Source organism: Poecilia reticulata, chromosome 13, assembly GCF_904066995.2.
Source record: "Poecilia reticulata chromosome 13, P_reticulata-male-v2, whole genome shotgun sequence".
In the NCBI taxonomy this organism is placed as follows: Eukaryota; Metazoa; Chordata; class Actinopteri; order Cyprinodontiformes; family Poeciliidae; genus Poecilia; species Poecilia reticulata.
This window is the reverse complement of record NC_088842.1, coordinates 11984008-12006805: the sequence shown is the minus strand read 5'-3', so window position 1 is coordinate 12006805 and position 22798 is coordinate 11984008. Positions and strand designations below refer to the sequence as shown.

The following is a 22798-nucleotide window of genomic DNA, read 5'->3' as shown; positions in this document are numbered from 1 at the left end:
GCATTTTTCTTTTGCTTTTTAACCGTTTTGCCATTTTTTTTAAAAATTTTATTAAATTTTTTTTACAAGTTTTACATCATCCTCATCATTCACAAGTATGTCCTATGTGTAGCAAGGGAAAAAACGACTCTTTTCTGATACTACAGTATTTTTTAAATCTTAATAATCATATTCATTTTATTTTATTTTTTTTATGAAATGCAATAAAGAAAAACAATGAAATGATCGACATTTACAGCACATAATGGGTGAATCTACTCATCATCTACAGCCTGTTTCCGGTTTCTTTTCTAAATGTGTTACTGATTTGTCTTCACTCCCCTCAGAGAGGAGAGAGGGAACAACTCAGGGACGGAGGTTTCGATTCGGGCGACGGAGCCACCTGCAAAACCTTCCTGCACCCCCATCTGCTCATTTCTAAACTAAGCATTCACTTTCAGATGTAGTGCAAGGTGGAAGTAAATAGTAGTTAAATATAGGAACAGAACATTATGACCTGCTGTGGGGCATATCTTTTTTTTCCTTTTTCTTTTTTCAGATTTATGTCAAACTAACAGCAGTGACATGTTGTCTAATCTCACACATTTATACAACACCCTGTTTGGACAAAAAATATACAGATTTATAATTCTAGCATTGCAAAAGAAAAAAAAAACATTTTGTGACCCTGTATATCAAGTTTTATGGGTCTTGAACTGAGGGCTGCTTGGGAAAAGGCAAATTTTACCTAAACCTGATAAATATGTTTGTTTTTAGATATCCATATCTAATCTAATCCGGAGGACTTTATTTACCGGATGTTAGATTATCCACAAAACACCTGGATTATCCAAATGTGGTGAAAGATCCAGCAAAGATTCTATAACTCTATTTTAGTGCATGTGTTCTCCATCTTCTCCTCGTTCGTCAACATCTTAGTTTACAGTGATTCTTGAGAATAGGGACAAAACAGGTCCTATGGATAAAGCACAAAATTTGAATAAAATATACACAAAATATAATTTTTTCAAATATCTGACTAAACTAATTGGGTCATGTGAGCACAACAATGTATATTTTCCTTGTGTTTGCAGAATATTTTTTTTATTTTAAACATTGTAGTCGGTGGCTGGTGTCTTTAAAATTCCTTGTCCTGGAACAGAACTCAATACATTATAATAGTTTAAAACAATTAAAGGAAAACTAAGATCATATATTATGACAATTAAGTATAAGTAGTCATATAAATAATTATAAAAGTATCAATAAATTGAATTAAAAATAATTTTTATATATTTTCCAACTCCATTGAAATTTCTCCCTTGTTTTTGTCAACACCGTCAGACATGAAAAGAATGTTTAAAAAAATCAGGCATTATTGGGGGGCACCAGAACTTCTGAGGACCCCATGACCACTTCCTTTCTCTTCCTTTGCTAAGAGGGCTAGTTAGCTCTGGTTAGCTTATGTTATTCTTTAGTTTTTTCTTCTTTTTATTCCTAAATTGCTTGTCACAACCATGATGTGTCAACACCATAACTGACAATTTACAAAACTTTGATGAAATTTTGTGAAACAAAAGCTTGATTTTAGTTTACTGTAAAGATTTCATGGACCTGATGAGCTACAATATGGCCTCCTTCAGAATAACATCATATAAATTGAGGTAGTTTGGCATTTCGTCAACTCCATCAGATGTCAACTCCATCATAGTTTTTGTGACTCTTTCAGTGAAATTGTTGACAAATCTCACTTAAATGTGCAATTAATTCATTTTAATGTATTTTACATAAATTGCATTACTTCACATGTATCAAGTTTTTCATTTTACTCACTAGTTTGTTACCACCTTCAGTTCTGTGTCAACTCTGTCATGCACTGTCAATTCCAACTTCTTATTGTTTTTTGTTTTAAATAATATTCATTTTGTTTCTTGAGAAGCATTTGTCTGTAAAAATGAGTAAAAACATTACTAATAGGGCCATTAAAAAATTATTTTATATTTATTTTTGTCAGATGGTGATGACAACGTTCTAGGTCAGGTCGATTAAAAATTTTATTTTAAAAAAAATGCTGCAACTGGGAGCCTGTACCTTAGCATCTTTAAATTTCCAAAACATTGTTCTTCATATTTGCATACTTATGATTGAGAAATAATAAAAAAATTTGGTGGGAAAATTAAAACCCATTTTGTCCCTATTCTCAAGAATCACTGTTTAGCTAGTTTAAACCCGACGCGGCTGCGGCTCCAAGCGCCGAAAACATTGTCGTATGCCGACAGATTGTGCACATTCAGAACCAGATGACGATTTGCAGAGATTTGTATAAACGCAGTGAAGGAAGAGACAGATGTGAGGAGTCTCAAGGGAACCGTTTAAACCCAGGGGATTGCTGGGATACGTTCAAAACAAGTCAGCGAGACATACCAGGTGTCACCAGCGTCGAATAACACCCACACTTTTTTTTTTTACATCAATACTCCCCCCACGCCCCCCAAGAAGAACGTTCAGTTCAGAGTTTTACACGCATCAGCATATTTGTGCTGGACTTTTAAAGACTTATTTCAACCATTCTTCACTTGGGCTGACCCATAATACAAGATAAAACTTCAATGAATTAGAAAAGAGAAAGCAAGAACACAAATTTAAATTCATTGTGGCTTGTCTCAAACTCCACAATATTTTTTTTTTTAACGCCAGTAAATATTAAATTTATGAAAAGGCCCTCATCTCAACAGTACTGAAAATATACAAGATATGCTTAAAATCCAAGTCTATGGCAGGAAACCAACCAACTGACATGCAGTCCAATGAAAGTCGAAATAGACTGCAAAATGCTTGTGGTCAAAGTGTTATTTATTAAGGGACAATTACCAATACCTTAGTTTTTGAGTGTATCTGTGTTGTTTTGATCATGTGTGGTTAAAAGAAAAAATCCACAATAAATGCAAATTTGTGCCCCCAAACCTGTTTTTTTTTTTTTTTTTAAGTTATCCTAAAAAAGGTTTTAAAAAAAAAACATTAACAGCTCACAAACGAAAATGATAATTTTGCTGAGTGTTTGCAAACTTCTAACCAAAAGTTAACATTTTCCCTCGGATGCCTCTGGAGCAAGAAGGAACCCATCTTTTCATCTTCAGCAGAAAGCTGAATGAGTTCTGGTGTTTCTAAAATATTAAAAACCAGCAACAAAACAACCCGTAACCCCCCCACCACCCCCACAAACTGGCACCGCCTTCATGAAGCTCTTCTGAAAGCTCAAAATGACCCTCTCAGGATCAGACCTGCACATCAATCAGGCCTGAAACAATCACAACTCTTCACATTCCTCAATCAAAACATTAACAGCGACGGCTAATTCTGAAACGTAGCCACGGCTAATGAAATGACACAACCGAACGAAGCGGATTAAAAAAGTGCTGACAATCACACCGAAACATAACAAACAGGTCCCTGATTCTGACTCAAGACTGATGAGGTCTTTTTGTAGCACCATGGTTTAAATAGTGCATTCACAAACACACAATGCACGCACACACACACTCCACTGTACAGTAAAAAGCACCAAATGGCAGCATCTGTGCCATTTGCCGAGAGCGCGAAGGCCAGGCTCACACCTTTACAGCCTACTGATTTCAGCTGGGGTCCTATAATCTCTATCTTCAGCCGTGTAATGTAGTGTGAGAGCATCAGTTTGAAATGGATCATGACTGTGGGAATCTGTTGTTTCAGGGGCATTTTTTTTTTTTTTTTTGCCTTTAAACAGCAACCCACAGGAGAAGACGCAGAATCACGGGACGCCACACGGAGGAATGAAACGAGATGAAGTGATAAGATATTTAAAAGTAAAGCTATTTGTTTACTGCTTAGTGTCTCCTGATATTACACACAACCGAGGTAAAACATTCTCCTATCCAAAACGTGGAACCGAACAAACACAACCTGCATGGATCCTTTGGAATGTGAGATAATTTCCAAAGCAGAGCCTGGATCGGGTTTCTTCTGAACCCTGTTGTTTGTCTGCCAGAAACACTTTGCTCATAAATTCAAACCGAAGATCAGAAAGGACAGGCGACGGTGCAAACCTGTCAGTGAAGTGTGGGTAGTGTGTCAGCAGCGAGAGCGCATAAATGTACACGACAAGGTGCGTCTTAATAAACACAGGCAGAATGGAGAGAGGGCGAAAACAAGCTGGAGAGTGTAGTGTAGAAAAGTGTTTTTTTTAAATATGATTACTTGAAAACAGAGCAGCCGTAACTTTTTAAGTTGTAAAAAAGCAGTACAAGATATGATTAGTATTACAAGAAGTCACTGAGGCATCAGAGAACTGTGAGGGGCAGAAGAGGGGCAGGGGGGGTTGATGTCCTGTGGTGATGACCCAGCCAGTGGGCTGCAGGACAGTTGGATGCGTTTGCGTGTGTGTGATAGAGAGAGAAAGAGAGAAGAAAAGAGAGAGAGAGAGATAGAAATTCGTCTGCTGTCATCTTCAGCATCTTTTGCCCAGTTGCGGTTGCAGGACGCTGAAGAGACAGAAACAGAAGGATGGGATTAGGGATCATAAAACACAAAGAGCAAAGACACATTTTCAGAAACATTTTTTCAATGCCAACAGTTTTCATACTCGGAGCATACGGATGCTTTTTAGCAAACTAGAATATCACCGAAAAGTTTATTTCAGCAATCCAGCGCAAAAAGTGAAAATTCACAAAACACATAATTATGCATCGCTTTCCTCTGTGAAACTGAATGATTATGAGTTACTTATCATAAAATCCTAACAATCAGTTTGTCAGATCAAGACACAACAAATGCAAAAGAAAAACAAAAAACTGACTCAATTTCAACTACTCAACTATAAAAGCTTAGAAGAAATTATAAAGCAATCAAGCAATTCTGCCCTTGTACAGATATAAATATACCCACAAAATCCTGCCTGTCATTGCATCTGATCTGATTCAAATCGTAAATGCATCCCTCCTCATCAGGTGTTTTGATAACTGCTGCTTTAATAACAGCAGTTATCAAAACACCTGATACAAAAGAACAATCTGGACAAATCACTACTGCAGAATTACAAGCCAATGTCCAGCCTTCCATTTATTTATTGCTAAACAAATAAACTTAATTGATTGATCAAAAACAATAAAAGCAGTCACTGACATTCTACAGAATAAGGAAGCCGCTAAACAAGCTGTCGGTTCAAAGGAGGACGGTTCCAAGCATATTTCTCGTAAATTAAGTGGAAGGAAAAAGTGTGATCCTAACAAAGCCCAGTTAAAATGAAATTTCAGAGCATTTCTTGCTTAGGGGAGATGCTGATTTCATTTTCATGCTGGAATTGGCACCTACTTTTACTGCCAATTAACAATGCCTGCGTGGCCAATAATTGACTAATGCCAATTATTGGCTTAAATCTGGTTTTTAAATGCAGCAGCAGCTTTGTACTTGTGATTAGTCAAAAATATTTCAAACCCAACCAGAGCAAGTATACCAATTCACCAAGATGAAAAGCATAACTTGATCAATAACTTTCCGATTTAAAGGAGAACAGATGTGTAAAAGTTTGCTACCAGTAATCAAATGGTTGGGTAATTCTGAGCTTTCACTTTTAAACCACAAATATACATATATAAAAAAACATGTCAATGTATATATTTTAAATACGTTCTCTGTGTAAGGAATCTATAAAATATATTTTTCTTTTTGACCTGTTTTTATAAAAAAGTTAATTACAGGTGATGATACTTTAATTTGTCGAGCTGCGCCTGCATGCAAGCAGTTTTGATGGTGCACAGAAAAACGAAAGCCATCGTAAATCTGCATCAAGAGCAGAAAGGCGCTGCAAGTGCAGGCAAACAATCTTGCCATTGTTTCTGTGGCAACAACAACTTTACAACATCCTGCTGGGTGACTAACTCTCTCCTCATGCGTACCACAAGGAGATCACAGAGGCTTTTCTACAACATGCAAACCTTACTGAAAGTCTTAGAAGTAAATGTAATGTTGCCAACAGTTTCTGCAGCAACTGAGCTCATGTCTGCTAAAATAAAGTGGCTGCTGGATTACATAATAAGTTACTTTATTTGATCCCTTTGTGCCTCGCAGCTGTTATCTGCAAAGCTCTTTACAGCCATTTGCTTCCCCCCAAACTGCATCTGCATGGATCTAATTCACATAAACAGTAGAGCTTGCAGATAACATGATTCTCAGTCACTTTCTTTTTTTTTATTTTGGTTTTTGAACAGCAAAACAAGCAAGAAAAAGTGACCTGTAAGAACTATTATTCAATAATTTGTAGCTTAGAGTAAAATCGGAGCTTTTGAACGTTTTAGTAAGTTATATTTAGGAATTTTGAGGACATTAATTATAATTAAAAACCCTCTAACATTCACAACTGAAGAAGAGGGCCCTTTAAAACAAAGCTTTAGTTTCTAAATCCTGATATAAATACATAAAATTAGACATTCTCAACCTTAATCTCATATCAAATGTAATCTGAAAAATGTTGTAGTGCATACGTTATGTCAACAGTTATAAATCCTCAACAAAAAAAGAGAAGAAATAATGTTAAAAATCTTACGAAATATCAGATTTTTTTTCACACAAAAAATTCTTTGCCATTATATGCATTATTTAAATCAATATAGAAAAAAGACAAACACCATTTATACCAGTAATAAAGCTTTTCATTCTGTGTAAACATTTTGGAAAATATGCATGCTATATAACAGCTTTGTTGCTTTACTGCTACGCTGACATCTTCCATCTTACCAAAATGGCAACAGTGGATTCACACAAAAATCTTGGCGAGTGCATCTGCGCCAGCGCTGGCAATGAAGGGCTGGGACGGGTGGAAGGCCACGTCGTGAATGGCCTCGTCGTGCTTCTTCCTGTGGGCGGTGATTTCCTGCACGCACGTCCTGTTGTCCAGCATCCACAGACGCACCGAGCAGTCGTGGCCTGTGAGAGGCAAAGGGCAGGTGAAAGGTGGGGAAGTGTGTTCAGGTCTCTCTGTGGTTTCATGCAACGCCGATTATTTTATTTCCCCAGAGAAAATAAAATAATCCGTTCATGTTATCTTCATTTTTGTTCATTTCAAATCATCGTTTAAGACATTTTGAGTGGAAATAATAACTGGTTGTCAGTGATAAAATGGGCTGGTAATTAAAAATGATCTTGAGCGTTGTTTCTTCAGTCAAGATCTTGATAAGTCAAGCTGGACAATACTTACTTCCAGAGATGAGGTAAGTGCCTTTAGGGTCCGTAGTGAGACATGTGACAGCATCCAAGTGAGCCACCATGGAGTGGACAACTTTACCTGCACAAACACATCAGCAAACTGGGATTAATCTTCAGGTTGCACTCCGGGAGCAACGACAGAAGATATCAAGCAGGTACCAGTCTTGTTGTCCATGAAGCGGATGGTGCGATTCTCGTGTGCAGTAATGGAAACGGGTTCATTCGGGTGACTGACGACGCGATTGATTAGTTCACTGCCTGCAAGGAAAACGTACGTTCAAATGGTTCGCGTATTTAGCTAGTTGTTTGTTCTTGAGGCAGCAGGAAAAGGTTGTTTGTAGTGACAAGTTAGGGATAAAGATCCTCCGAGCGTACCGTCTTTCGTTTGCGTCTCTAGCGTGGTGACGCTCTGCTCCGTGTTGAGGTCGTAGAGCAGCGTCTCTCCGCTGTCGAATGACACCACCACCTGGTTGGGGTCAGTGGTCACAAAGGCCACAGAAGTCGGGGTTCCGTGCTCTTAAAATACAGGCAAGACGATATTTTCAGAAAAATAAAACCACACAAAAAATACACAGTGGGGAAATTAAGTGGAATAAAAAAGTGCACAGGAAACAGTGCTGGTTTTCTGAGAAACAAGATTTGAGTTTTTCTCTTGCAGTAAGCCTTATCCATCCAGATTAAGATTAAGAAAAACTTGAAACAGAGCCCACGGTGTAATATGTTTTCAAAATATACTACTTTCCACTTTTGAAATGAAATAAATTGAAAAATAAACCTTTTGGTGATATTTTAATTTACAAATACCACAAAAAATGACAAGACATAATAACAAACCTCAAGGAATGCTACTTTTTAGAACAAATCAGTAGTTTTCTTCTCTTTCAAGATACAATTTTGCAATGTTTTGTTGTTGCTTTGTCAGCTAAACCCATTCTACTTCCCCTCGTCTTGTGGCAGAAAACAAATCCACAACAACACCATTTATGGTTACTTGTTAACATTACTTGTTACGTGTTTTAAAAATAAAAGCAGTTTGCTGCTTTTTACGTTGCTCGACTCTCTTCAGCCTCCAAAAGCCGAACTGTACCTCTCTCCTTGTTGAAGACGGACATGCAGGGAGACGAGTTCTGAGGGTCCCAGAGGCGAATCGTGCCGTCAGCCGAGCAGGAAGCGAGACGATGGTGAACCGACGAATACGTCAGACCCCAAACGCTGTCCTCGTGGCCGTCCAGCACGCTGCTCTGAATGCCAGGATCTGAAGAGAGAGCCGCAGCTTATTAAGACTTAAAACGCATACTTGACGTGAGGATAACGGCAAATTTTAAGATTTCGTAAACTATGTTTTAGGTCATTTTTGAAATGTGGGCGTTAACAGGGTAGATGTTGGGTGCATGTGTAAAATAGTGCAGGAGGCAGCAAAGGAGAACTAAATGAAATTCAACATGAAGATTTTTTTCTCCCTAGATTTAGTTTAATTAATCTTATAAATAATAATCCACAGTCAATTATAGAAGTTGAAAAGTTGTCTGTTTTCTTTAATAACTTTCCAAAAATAAAATTTCTGTGAGCCTTCTCTCCTTCACAGCGTTGGAACTTTATGCTTCAGCCAGAGTTATATACAACATGAAAAACAATGTAGTTCACACTAATGCTTCATTCTCCTAAATGCACAGCAGGTGGCAGGTTTTTGCTAGCAGTTTGTAGTCAATTCCTTTTAATTTAATTTGCTCCCTGATTTTTAAATGTCTCCGTTAACGTACAAACTTTTAATTTCAAAATGCTCAAAATTCTTGCAGCTTTTATAACATGCTGACCTTTTGTGCACAATACAGATGATGGGTTAAGCAATAAAGCCTCGAAACAACACTGCATTTCAGATTCACGTTCCATTTTTCACCCTACTTATGCAGATGTGAAAAATCAAAACACGGCGTAGGAGCCCTGGATGCGCTTTATTGGCCGACGGAGTCCCATGAAGCTGAGCAAACCGCGACGTCTCACCGTAGTTATCGTAAGGGTCTACGTTGAGGTCGGGCATCTTCCAACATCTGACGCTTCCGTCCAGACCGCCACTGTAGCAGGACTCTCCGTCCTCACTCATGGTCAGCGACAGCACCGCTCCACTATGAAAACACAGACAGATGGCAGTGGATGTTTTCAGGGGAAAACAGTATTACTCATTTTTACACGTCAGACACTGAACTCACCTGTGTGCCCTGAAGGTGTAGATGGGCTCAACGTCCAAAGCTGCGTTCCTGTAGAGGGACACAAATTGTTATACGTTCTTTATACCTCAAAGTCTCAGCTCTTTTTCCCCCCATGGAGTCTTGAGAAAGTATTTATACATATTGAACCTATTCACATTTTATCATACTAAAACCTCAAAGTTCAGTGATTCTACTAGGATTTTATGCGACAGATCACAGGAACGTATAATTGTTAAATGGACGACAAATGGAGCTCAAAAGTTTTTGCAAACAATGTGGAAAAAGAAATGTGGGTCTTTAACTCTAATTCTTCTAAGTAAATTAATAATCTGCCTTCAGAAATAAACCAACACCTGTGTGTAACCTGATCCGAGTGTAAATCCAGCCACAGAGCATCATCAGTAACAGAGCCAAGACGTCCATGGGAACTCTGTTACTCATGCACTAAACAAATCTGATTTTATAGAAGAGCTAGACAAACAAAGCTAAATAATTCAAACTTTCATTTATGGAAAAACAAAATGCTTCATATTCCACTTTATAAATATGCACCACATTTTCTTGGTATATCTCTTAAAATCTCAATGTAGCACGACAAAGCTCATAGAATCAGTAAAGTGCAGCCCTTTGCAAGTCACTGCATTTCCTTCTCTTACTTTTTTGAGTGCATGGCCTTGTTGAGGTTCCACAGCTTTAGCGTGCCGTCCTCAGACGCCGTGAGCAGCACAGCTTGGCTGGGGTGGAACGTCAACGCCCGGATGGCGTCAAAGTGGCTGCGCAGCGTGAAGCGAGGATTCCAGGTCTTCTTGAACTCCTCTCTGTTGTCCTGCATCTGGTGGGACGCAAAATAAAAGCGAGGCACCGTGTTATTATTGAGTTATGTGCTGAACAGAGGGTCGACCGGGTCGGATGTGTATTTACATCAATGGAGAGTTCATTGTCGTTGGCGACGGTGAGATCCGCCAGTTCACCCAGGTTCATGTCACCTCCTCCAACGGCGTCCATGATAAAGACATCAGAGGAGAATCCTAGGGCACCACCTGCAGGTCGAACGGGGAAGAGCATGTTACCCCTCATTGTTTTAAAAAAAAACATGCTGCAAGTTCTCCACAGCGAAGAACTTTAGAAAGCTGTGCTCTTTTATTCTGGGTGCAATACTCCCACACAGTGTACCAAAGATAACATTTACAGGTGTAGGCGTAGTCTTCTAACACAAGCCTTAAAACTGAGCAAATTAAGCTTGAATTTCAGCGTATAAGGTACAACCGTGTGTGTGTGTGTGGGAGTACGCTGCTGAAATAACTCAGGTGTGGATTTTTTTTTTCTTTTTGATGAGCATATTAGAAAAAAAACCTCACCTTCCCCAGAGCGAGCCTGTCCCGATACAGACGGGGGCGGAGATGGTTTAGGTGGGAAGTCCGACATCATGCCTTGCAGCTTGTTCCTGCGGTTTTCTGAACCCGGCGAGAAGAGGGAGAGAGAAAACATCCAGTCAGTTCCGACAGGCGGAGAAATGACGGAGAGGCCAGCGGATGAAACAAATGGAAGGAGAAGAAAAGCGGGAGAAAAAAAGAAGACACACTACATACCTTAAATATACATATAAGACCCTCAAACTACTTTACATCCACTTTTCATGGGTGAAACATCTACTACTTTACATCCACTTTTCATGGGTGAAACATCTACATGGTGTACTTATGGTTTCAAGGAATGAAATGTGAGCACATGACCAGTGAAGGCAGCATGCGTGATCACCTTTTCAAGCTGCACAATATACAAGACAAAGATGGCAGCCACACAGATCTAAAGATCGTGAAACAGGACAGAGAGACAGGCGGTTGGGAAAAAAGAGGTTGGTTTTTATTGACGAGAAAAGATGCCAAGACACAACAGGACGTAGGAGGTAAAAAGGTGAGCGAGTGGAGGCAGAGAAGACAGTCGGCAGTGATCCTGGCAGTGCTGACAACTATGGTAGCGGCGTACCTATCTCCCGTCCATCGCCCGAGATCCGGGCCTCTCCCGCCCCCTCCCCATCCTCCCCCGAGCCCAGAAAGTCAAATTCATTCAGGGCGTCTTCAGAGTCGTCCTCGTCCTCCTCATCCTCCGGGTCCAGATCTGTAGTCATGGGCTCTGAAGTTATCTGGACAGCAGAAAAAAAAACAAACAGAGATACAGTTGGCGTGACGAGCAGCTTGTCGTTTCTGACAACTCATCAGGCTCAACTCACTGATCTCACCTTTACACGGGGCTTTTTGATTTTGCGCGGACCGTCGATGCAGTCAGTGGTCATGCCTTGGAAGTCGTCTTCCTCGTCACTGTCTTCTTCGTCGTCGTCCTCGCAGCCGGGAAGGAAGGGGATCTTATCGAGCACCGAGCTGCCGACGCTCTCCTTGGAGCTTTCTTTGCCTGCGTTCCTGTTAAAACGTACAGAGACTTACATTTTCACACAGCTCAACACTGTGAAAAGATAAAACAATTATGTAAAAACAATTTGGTTTGGAGTTTACGCAGCACTTGTAATATTGCGATTAATTTATATTTATATTTCTTCTTTCAGGTCCTTATGATGGTCTCTCAGTGGTCCTTTACGTTTGCTTCATTTTACGTCGCAATTCAAAGGAAATCCATCCTGACCCTCAAATTTCCATAATAGAATTAAAAATCTTTTTCCATCTACTCTGTAGTGTGTCTTAAATCACTTTTGGCTACTTGCTCTTTACACAAATGTACATTTTTGTGGGATCTGCTCTATATCTAAATATAACTTGAAGAATGTAATGCGTATGTAATACGTATGTATGTTTATTTCTATTTTTGTAAAAGCTCCCCACGTTTACTGTTTCACCTCTTTTATTTTGGTATTTTAAACCATGTGGATGAATAATAAATGCCCCCTTTTTATTTCTGAATGAGTGCTAATTTTAGCCAGTAAATCAAAACCAACAAAATTAACAGACCAAATGTTAAATTACAGTTTGATGGGTCAAATGAAAAGTAAAAAATATGTAAATCACTGCATTTATAAAGCATTATTAGGCAAGAGCTGGGATAGTTGAAAAAAACGGTAAACAATGAAAGAAGGAAAAAAGTCTGGAAAAATCTAACATTTTTCATACTTGACTTTCCTTCTTTCCTGCTAAAATAAAAAGTTAACACTATATTTTTCAGACTCTTCAATGCTGCATAGGAACTCTGGATTTTAGTCACCATAATTTCAAATCAGCAGGATCCATATCTGATAACAGATCGGGAATATTAAGACTCATTTCAAACAAAATGAATATTTTTGATACTTTTTAAGCTACAACTTTTAAGCAAAGACAGCGAAATGATGAGTAAGCCAGATCTGATTTTGTCTAGGTCAAGGTATTTTATTGTAACTTTATTTTAAATACTGCTTTGACCTCTTTTGTATGATTCATCCAAAGTCATGATTAGGACTCTCAGTACCTCACTACTGTGATTGCCAAGTTGCAGCAGTAAAAATGTCTCACTTTTTAATTTGTTCTTCTATTTGTCTGACCAACAACGAGTCTCCAGCTGCTCGGGGTTCTGGTTCCGGACAGCCGTCGCTCGACGGGGGCCCGTTGGCCTCCGGGCTGCTCCGCCCCAGCAGGGAGCGCACGCGTTTGGAGCGCATGTCTAAGATGGTGTCTGAATAGCCGACTTCCTCCAGGTACCTGCGTTACAGAGGCAAAACTCTCAGGATGGTTCCTGGAAACAAAAGGTTCTTGAATCATCGACGTGAAAAGCGCGGCGTACTTGCGTAGTAGTTGACGACCCTCTTTCCATGACATTTGATTGGGTGGCTCAGAGTCTGTCTCAGCTGGTCCGTTGGGAACTAAGGAAATGAAGGCACAACGTAGATCACGTAATATATCCACATAACTAACTGGATTAGAAAAAAATTAAAAACATACGCTGATCTGCCTCCATCTCAGGCTTCTTGTCTCCAGGACTCTGGTCGTTTCCAGATTTCAGCTTCTGGTGCTTAGCTCTGGAAGCAAAAAAAAAAAAATCCCACAAGATCAACGTTAAAGGAGACAAACATCCATCCTAACAAGATCACAACATCTACAGAATGTAAAACCTTTGGTAAAGGTTACTGAGGACAAAAAGATCACTTTACTGTCTTGTACTTCACCTTTCTTGTTTGAGGGCATACTCCAACATTTTGATCCGCCTCACTAGGTCTTGTTTCATGTTCTCCTGGCCTTTCCTTTCACCCTGCAGGAATGCCACCTGAGCCTGACACACAGAAACATGGCAATAAACAACACAGAACACATTCTGGAAAACAAACATGAGCGCCATCATGAGCACGGGAGGGAAGTCTAAGTAGGAAGAAGAAGGAAGTCTTGATGTGGTAAGCACTTAAAACACAACTTCTTGAAATCCAGAGCCTTAAGTCAAAGGACTCTTATTTTTAAACCCTTGCTGGCAAAGGCCTGAGTGCGCAGCTGCAGATGAGTAAAAACAAGAAACAGACCAGCTGAATTCAAACACTCTCTTGTAAGACACATCCTTCCTTTCTCATTTCCTGTGTCCGTTTCCTTCCTCTGTGGTGATAGGACTCCCAACTTGAGGAAAGGCTTTTCTTTTAACAGCCCATTTATCAAAACAAGGAGATTTGTGAGGGAAAAGTGATAAGAAGCTGGTATTTTTTGTTGTTGTTTTTTCTTTTTAAAGGAATCTGGACAAAATCGTGATAGGATTAGAGCAGGTGCATGGTCAGAGTTCACTGAATCACATCAGACTTCTCGAATCTTGCCCTCTTTCCCCCCCCAAAACATCCTAAAAAAATGTGATTCCAACTACAAGTAGGTTAAAAAGCTCTAACCCAGTTCTACTTTAAGCATATCCAAGCAAGAGGCTGTGCAATAGCATTGCAAATTTCCTCCCTGAAACTTTCCGTACCAAGTCGCATCAGAGCATAACTAGAGCTTATTTTACAGCCCATTTCTCCCCCGCTCGCCCCAGTCTGTGTCCGTGAGGCTCCTCCTACACTCGGTTCTGTAAAACTAGAACAGTCTAAAAACCGGCGCCTCATGGGGCAGAAGCTCGGCCTGCTCCAGACAGTAGATGTAGATCTACGAGGAGGGCTCACACCAACGCAGACGGCTGTGTCATGATTAAGGAGGAACACGGGATAATCTGCCAAGTAAACCTTGCTGCTGCTGAGTAATCCTGATTAATGCAATGTCATTTCATAGACTAATCGAAGGGCTTTGGAGATGAAAAAAAAAGTTCAGACGTGAATACTGAAGGTATAATCTCTAAAACAGAGATATGTTTGCTTGTGTGGTTTAGAGTTGAACAAAATCTCATAACAGCAGATGGGTCTGTGCAAGAAACTGTTTTACTATGAATGGACAACAATGCGAGAACATATTTACAGTATTTATGTGGGTTTATAATGTCTGTATAATGTCTGTTAAGAGCATATCCAATGATCGGTTTTGCAATGGTAGAAGCAAACTGGTCACAGTGCACTAAAATGCAAGTTAAGGTTCTGCTCGACTGGGTCCTGGCATGGTTATGTAGGTGCAAATATCAGAAAAGTAGACAGAAATGTGCTAAAAATGGTTCTGCTCAAACCTATCGTCGGCATATTAACTAACAGAAAAAACAAAACAAAAACACAAAAAGAGGGGAGGTTAAGGCGCACACACACACACACACACACGACATTATCCCAGGCCGGGTTTAAATCGTTCTCAGCAGCCAACATTGTTGTTGTGACAAGTAGCTACAGATATGGACCTGTCAAGTTCCTGTCTTATAAATGATCCCATTCAACAATGCATTTCCTCATTTTCACCTCTCAGGAATCTTTCTCCTTCATCTACAAAAAGTAGGGCACACATTTTTTACTCATACTCGCACACAGGCAAGCCCCAACCTGCCCTCATTCACTGATAGGCATCACACCAGTCCGACACGCAGCTCCTTGTTTCACACTGGAGCACTCAACCTTCACCCGCGTATATATACATGGAAATGTTTAGCTGTAGTTTAAAGACTTTAAAACTTTAAAATGCACAGAGTGAAGCAAATGTTTAAAAAAAAATCTAGATATAACAATCAAGATGCCACTAACTTTTGGTTTCGTGCCTGAGATGACAAGTTTGATTTATTTATTTATTTATTTATTTTTTAAAAGTACAATAAAACAGAAAAGAGTGCTCCAGGTTCTTTGATGAGTAAAATTTTAATTTAACATGAAAATAAAGAAATTATTAGATTATTTATTCTATGCATCAAAAGATATGCCCCAAACCTTTATCTGATTTTTATTAAACACAAATTTAAGCACCACAATTTTAAAAAAAATCCAAGTACATGCAGATGTTGATGTATAAATACAAAATGTTTAACATTTAGTAAATAAATGTAAAAAAAAGAATAACTGATTTTTCTGTATTCGACCTGCTGATCACCAATCAGAGCTTCCTGGTAAAACAAGGTGATAAAGTCTGAGGCACATGTAATATGTGCTTAATAATGTACTAAAGTGTATTTGCACTCAAATCTAAGCTTTGAATGAAAAGCTGAATCGCTGTTTTCTTTTTGGTTTTCTTTTACTTCCATCGCTTCTACCTTTTTGCCAACAACAGCAGGTTCAAGAATCTTTGTGTCTGAGTTGATCGGACCAAACACAAAACAAAGCAACTCATTGATCTGCTACTCAAGATGATTTATCATCAGTTTTGAAGCAGCAGATTATCGTCCCTTCTCACTTTTACAAAACGTATTATTAAAGAGTAAGTGTTTGCTTATAAAAACTCAGCATATAGGACACGGCCTTGCTAGTGACACTGGGCTTAAAGTACAGATGTCATCTTAGTAAAACAAACAAAACCCTTAATCACAAAGGGAACTTTACTGGGAGCGCACCCGTCATGTCATCTGATTTCTCTTTCTCGTGTCTGCGTTTTCGTCTATGTGGCCCATTGCTGCTGACCTTGCTAAAATACACCGTCACCTGGAGAGCCGACACAGGTTTGGCCTGTTTTGTCAGTCCTTGTCCTCCCAACTACACAGAAGGGTCAAAGGGCAAGCTTTCCATCCCTGCTGACCATCGATTTATCAATTCTCATTGCTCTTAAAAAATAAAATAAAATAAATAAAAAAAGTCCCCAAGCAAAACAAGTAGATCAACAGACGTTTTCTGGGACAGAGCCTGCTGGAGTAGAGCAGAAAGTGTGTGTTTATGTGGAGCCACTTGGGAAATAAATCCTAAAAGGTAGGACCTCCAGGCTGAGTTAAAAAATGAGACAAGGAAGGAATAAAACAAGTGTGTGGTGATTAAACATAATAAAGTCAAACAGGCTCACAAAGTACAAAGATTAAATCTCATGCAGTGTCTGGAGAAACTATTTTTACTACTTGAACTTTTTCATATTTAGATGCATTAAAGCCAGAAACGTCAACGTATTCTATTGAAGACAGACCAACACAAACCGGTGCGTAATTGCAAAGTGGAACAGTAATGATACATAGTCTTCAAATAGCTTACAGATACAAGACTGAAAAGTGTGCCATGAATTTTGGATCCCCCCCCCTTTTGATCTGATTCCCCTAAATAAAATTAAGTGCAACCAGGAGTCGCTGATTAGTAAAAAGAGATTTGGAGATGGCAGCATCATTCTGTGAGGATTTTTTTTCTCTCCAATGGGGCTGATGGGAAGACAGATGGGCAATCCTAGAAAAACAGTTTGAGGTTGGGGCAAAGGTTAACTTTCCAGTAATAAAACAACCCCAAGCAAACAGCCAGGAAGCACTTTGGTCAAAATTATTTTTAGTCAAATGAGAACTTCAATCAAACTACTGTTCAACAAAGAAGAGTTATCAAAAAGTCACTTGCAGCTGTAGCTGTAGCAAAAGGCAATGCTATGATGTATTGATTGGGGATCAGATTTCTAGGTGACAAAATGTGTAGCTAAATACTGTTTGTGCAGCACTGAATAACAGAAAAAAAGTAAATGCAAGCAGAAAGAAAGCATGGCTAGAAATACCGCAATGCCTACGGATGTCATGCGTGTGTTAAAGCTAAGAGAGTACAACTATTAATTAGAGATCAGTACCCAGGGGCCCTGAAGCCCACAGTCAACAGAAAGTAATGCCTTGTGGGTAACCACTAATCTATCTGCACATAAGTGACATGGCTAACAACGTATCGCAGCAGTGCTGTGATTTGACAGAAACCTTATTTTCTTCCCCCCCTCCCCTGTCAAAAAAACTATTCCAAGACTCAAAGGTAAACAACCACCTTTCCGCTGCTTGTCCTACGTTTGACCCGAAACGTCCCACCTGACTCAGAGAGGCGGGGAAGACGTCAATTGTCGGCCTGTCAGCACAGACAGGACACCACAGGTGGCCTCTTAGACGAACAACACGCTCACAGAGGGAACACGTGTGGCGGTCTTGCAGAGACACGCCATGCTACAAAGACACAACAAAGTCTCCCACCATGCACACAAAAAGTGTCAACTCTCTGTCCAACATTGAAGTTTTTTTGTTGTTTTTTTTTTTGTTGCCCCCTGATTTTTATGAGCATGTTTGTGGCTCGATTACAAAAGCTTGAAATTAAGTGCACAAGCAGCCTTGTGTAGACATCACCAAAGCTAAATATACTTCACACGCGTACTGCATGTTGTTAATTGTGCAGGATGTAGCCAGCGGGCAAACTAACTGGCATGTTGAGAGCTCTTCAAGCATGCTGGCAACAAAAGCCAGAGGCCTGTGGGTGTTAAAATGTAAGCTAGGTCATTTTTTTCCAGCACCACGCTGCAATGTTCCCCTTCATTCCTCCAGCTCAGGACACTGTGCTAATTGTACCTGTGAAGCCAGATCATGTGCTGCAAAATACTTACATGCAAACCCAGTAATAATGGCCTGCTGGACGTGGCGGTGACCCGTTTCTGATTTCTCTTCTCGGTTTCTCTTCCGTGTGCCCATAAAAGAAGCGAGCGCTGCCAGTTTGTTATTGTTCATCCATATTTTATCGGGCTCCTATTTATAAACTACATAGGTTTGAGTCAGGGGGGCAAACAGAGTGGTGGAGTATCACGGTACATGAAATGTCGTTAGGATTATTTCCCCACATTTTGTTATAAGTAGAAACACTCCAAAGAGGACAAGAGGCGTGTCTTAATGTAAGTGCAAGATAAAACAATGGATAAAGCAGAGCAGTTTCTGTTCCAACTATTCACAAGAGCAGTTTTTAGACTAAAGCAAAATCCTACATCTATGCAGGAGAGAAACATTTATCTTGTGCAAGTTGGCATCTGAACAACTGGGACTCGTGGTTTGCTCACAGGCATTTTTCTGCCACTGACTCACATGTAGTTTGTCCAAGCCACTTTTACACATGCAGATCAATGACCTTTAAAGTCGCAGGCCTACACGTCCAACCTAAAGGCAGGCCCTGCGCTCGCATTAGTAAGCTGCAGATCATTGCATATCGACAGAAAAATTTTTCCCCCGCACCAGTGAGTCATTTATTTGTGCGCCAGTTCAAAGGGCGGGCGGGCTTTACTTTGAGTGCCACCACCGCACACAAAGATATACATTTTACTGTAGATCGGGACTGTTTGGAATCAGGGAATAGCATCTGTGGAAAAGAGCAGCTTCTGTTGCAAAAAATTCATCCTGATCAATCATTTTGCCATGAAAAAAGCTTGAACTATCGTATTTCACTATTCATCAAATAACCATTATCTCCTAATTAACTGGTATTAAAGAATAAGAGAAACATAGTTTTAAAACTCATTGTTCCCACAACTCCAAGTCCTTCCACTGAAATGTCAGCGTGTCAGTGACGGGGGTTTTGCGGGTTTAATGGAGACCCAATTTGTTGTTGCGTTCTGGTGATAAGTAAAAAGCGCGCAATCACACTTTGACCGTCTGGAAATATGTCCAGTCACAAAATAAATAAATAACATCACAGACTGTAATGGTGTGGATGGGAAGCGGGCATGAGATGGTAACCGGTATCCTACAGCTCATCACGTTTTTAGTGAGATGTCAGTGAACGTTATGGCTGAATGAAGACTCCTGGTGTTTTGCTTTAACTTAAATGACAAATTCAGTTGCTTTGACATACATCTGATCAGCTACAGGATGAGACACAAAGAAATACCACCTATTAAAACTGTTCTACTTGTGGACAACAATACAAAACAGACAGACATGCTGTGGAGTGCCACACGTCACCCTTATTAAGGTAACTACAGATAGTAAGCTACAAGCAGCGTGTTTGTTAAGCTGCTAACTACAGACTGGCTTCCCAAGCAGATAGCCTGACTAATTAAGTAGCTAATATTAGCTGCGTTACTATATATAGAACAGGACAACAAAAACATAAAATATGTACTGTTTGAAAATATTTTCCTTAGTCTATACATTTGAATTCCAACGATTGTTACTTCTGAAATAATCAACATCTTACAAGATTGTATTCTCAGCAGAGTTAGAGATAAGTGCTGTTTTTTTCTGTTTCAAATACAAAAACTAATTTGATCACATTATCCTTGTTTTTAGAGTTTCAATAACCTGATTTTTTTTTTTTTTAATCAAGGTCATCATTTAATACAATGAGAATCTCACAATATCAAAACACAATATTTAAACCACGAAACTATTCTGCATTTTAAATTTTTTTTTTCTTTTTAGTCAAATAAGAATTACTGAATAATGCAGTGATTTAACCTCAAAGCTGCATGTCACTGACCTCCTAACCACAACAGAGAAACCACATAAGAATTTGTTTAAAAATCAGATAATGGCCTCTTGGTTCTGTTTCGCATGAATGTCAAAATGCAGTCTATATAAAGAGCTGTGGGTAGGACATGTCTTTGAAAAAGATATCAAAGTAAGAGAAGAAGACAATCAGACGAGAACTGTTTACGTCGATTTTGACGGCGTGTTTTTGTTTGCCAACATACATTTAACCAGCATGAATTAATGTGAGATGGAAACCTTGTTTGTTTCGCTTATGGAGAAGAGTGGTAGCTGCTTTCCTTGTTGCGAACATTAAGTGGTACACTTCCTTTTATTGTACAGTAATAATGCATCCTTGTCGGTGCAATATGTTGTTAGCCCATTAGCATGCCGTCTCTTTGACACTGATTTTAGGGCACATGAACACCTACAAAGCAAAGCTAAAAATGCTGTGATGTTTTCTTGTTTGTCTGTTTTGCTTGTTTTTCGACCCGAGTCTGTTTTTTGTGTAAAACCAACTAACACATGCTTTATGTAAATAAATAAAATTACCCTGAGTTCGTCCCTCTCAGCCTCCCAGCGGTATTTCTCGGCCTGGAAGCGTCCCCACTCGTACTGGATGAAGTGCAGGATCCCGGGAAGCGTCATACCCGAGTCCCCGTCCTGCGCCTCTCGAGGCAGGAACGACCCGGGGATGGCCCCAGCTGCCGCTGCCATTGGCCCGACTCCGGCACCCGATGTGGTCTGGCCCGGTCCTGCTTTGGGCCCGTTAGGGTTGCGCCCCGCTCCGCTAGTACCACTGCCTCCGCCGCCACCGCCTCCGGAGTTCGGGTTTGGTCCTCCGCCGGATCTGTCCGCCTCCATTTCACCGTTCAACCTTTCGCCAGGATAATTATTTGGAAACAAGCAGGCTGTATAAACGAAATAATTTCAAAAACACTACCCCGAACCCTTTACAGCTGTTCACTACAAGCTGCCCTCTATTCTTCCCTTTCTCAAACGACAGTGAGTCGAATTACTATTCAGTTGGTAAAATACTACACTTCCGCTTTCAAACTTTCAGAATAAAACATAACCCTGACAGTGTTCACAGTAGCTCATTTCTTTAGGGGGCACGTTTAACAGATACATTTGTACATATTTTTCATAAACATTTAAACAAATATACACCAGAACATAACTATTTTATACAATATTTGCAAAACAAACGTTCTCCATTTGCTTGCGACCTTTATTTTGTGTAACCTCTTCCCCGCGTTTGCTGTCGGAAGGGTTCTGAAATTGCGTGACAAATAACGGGACTCTTTTCTCTGATATACAATGAGGATCTCGCCAGTGGGAGTTCATTTCCTGCCATTTTGTGATCAGAACCGTTTTGACATAGCAAAGCCCCATAAAACCACCCAAAACTTTACTTCCGGTTTCCCCATATCACATATACATCTCGGTTTTCCTTAAATGTTGGCTATATTTATAGTTTCAAACACTCGGTTGGATCAGTAGTTCTTAAACTTTTTCATGACAAGAACCACTTGACTAGCAAGTGAAAGTCACAGTAGAGTATACTTCCAAAAAAAAGAAAAAAAAACTAGACTGCAGGATTGCATGCAAGTATGTCACGAGTAGAGTATAGAACATTATTTCATTATGTGGTTCTGGGTAAATGTGTGCCTTTTTGTGTACACATTGCAATTTCAACTCTTCCTACATCAGACCCGCAAATAAACCATTTTGTATTTGCAATCCATCCATTTTTTTGTGTGTGTGTTAGTTCAGTACTTTCACAAATATGAAGAAAAAAGTGTAATGAAGTTCTCAAATCTTATATGTATTTTTTTTAATTGCATAATATTTTCTGTAATCTTTGTCTTGCAGCCTACTACCATTTGTTTTGGTTCAGATTCTTTTATACGCAAGTACAAAATATCTCAGATTGCAAACCCAAATATAAAATGTCATATGTAAAATTAGTTCTTAGTAAGTTTACAGCACATTGAGTAGAAAACAGAAAATCCAACTTACCTTTACAGTACACTATCTCATCAGCATTTCTTTATAAAGTTATCAAAGGTACGTAATTACTTTGCTTCCCTCCACTTAAGATATAGTTTGTCAGTTTTTGTTTTTGCTATTTTGTTGTAGAACATTATTTGATTAAGGCACACAGACTTATGATGTGTCCGATTCTACAAGATAATGCCTCCATGGATGCATTTGCAGTACAGTCTATATTATCACCATCATTCCAATCAACATTAGGAAGGAAAAAACAACTTTACTAAGCAGTCAGAAAAAAAACAATTTGGGTATCAACCAGAGTAGTCTGAATCAAGACTGCATGCAGTGTCTCTGCTCTGGCGCATAAATAGTCAATGTAATTTGAGCATTTAGCTTCTTGCTCGTTTTAAAAGTAACAAATGCGCATAGAACCCAATAAAACGGTAAAAACAAAAACAAAAAAAATGTCCCAGACATAGTTCAGACAATATGTAATTTATTTGTTATAGTTTGTTACATTGAATGTAATAAATTATCTACCTATAGTTCTTCTGAGAGTTTGTCCAAATCTGTTCAAAGTCACTCACAACACCCATGATTTTGTTTACTAATGTCAGCTGAATGCTTCTACTGTAGTGCCTCTTGTAAAG

General features: G+C 39.4%; 1 protein-coding gene across 1 annotated transcript; it reads right to left on the bottom strand.

Moving 5' to 3' along the window:
• Nucleotides 1-44: 44 nt before the first annotated feature.
• strn4 (striatin, calmodulin binding protein 4) lies at nt 45-21196 on the bottom strand. Its single transcript, XM_008425723.3, has 18 exons — nt 20703-21196; nt 13570-13673; nt 13346-13422; nt 13188-13266; nt 12920-13105; nt 11662-11839; nt 11409-11565; nt 10781-10876; nt 10344-10462; nt 10079-10254; nt 9423-9470; nt 9217-9338; nt 8303-8470; nt 7591-7731; nt 7375-7473; nt 7208-7294; nt 6748-6936; nt 45-4496 (listed from the first exon to the last, which is right to left on the bottom strand). The coding sequence occupies exons 1-17, from the start codon at nt 21012-21014 to the stop codon at nt 6767-6769; spliced, it is 2319 nt and encodes a 772-aa protein (XP_008423945.1). The 5' UTR covers nt 21015-21196; the 3' UTR covers nt 45-4496; nt 6748-6766.
• Between the last annotated feature and the right edge of the window lie 1602 nt (nt 21197-22798).

Coding starts and splice junctions, on each gene's coding strand:
- strn4 (XM_008425723.3), bottom strand. CDS start 21,014: ATGGAGGCGGACAGATCCGGCGGAGGACCAAACCCGAACTCCGGAGGC. Junction 10,877..11,408: donor GGGCGATGGACGGGAGATAG/GTACGCCGCTAC, acceptor CGCCGGGTTCAG/AAAACCGCAGGAACAAGCTG. Junction 10,463..10,780: donor ACAGGCTCGCTCTGGGGAAG/GTGAGGTTTTTT, acceptor TTCGACCTGCAG/GTGGTGCCCTAGGATTCTCC.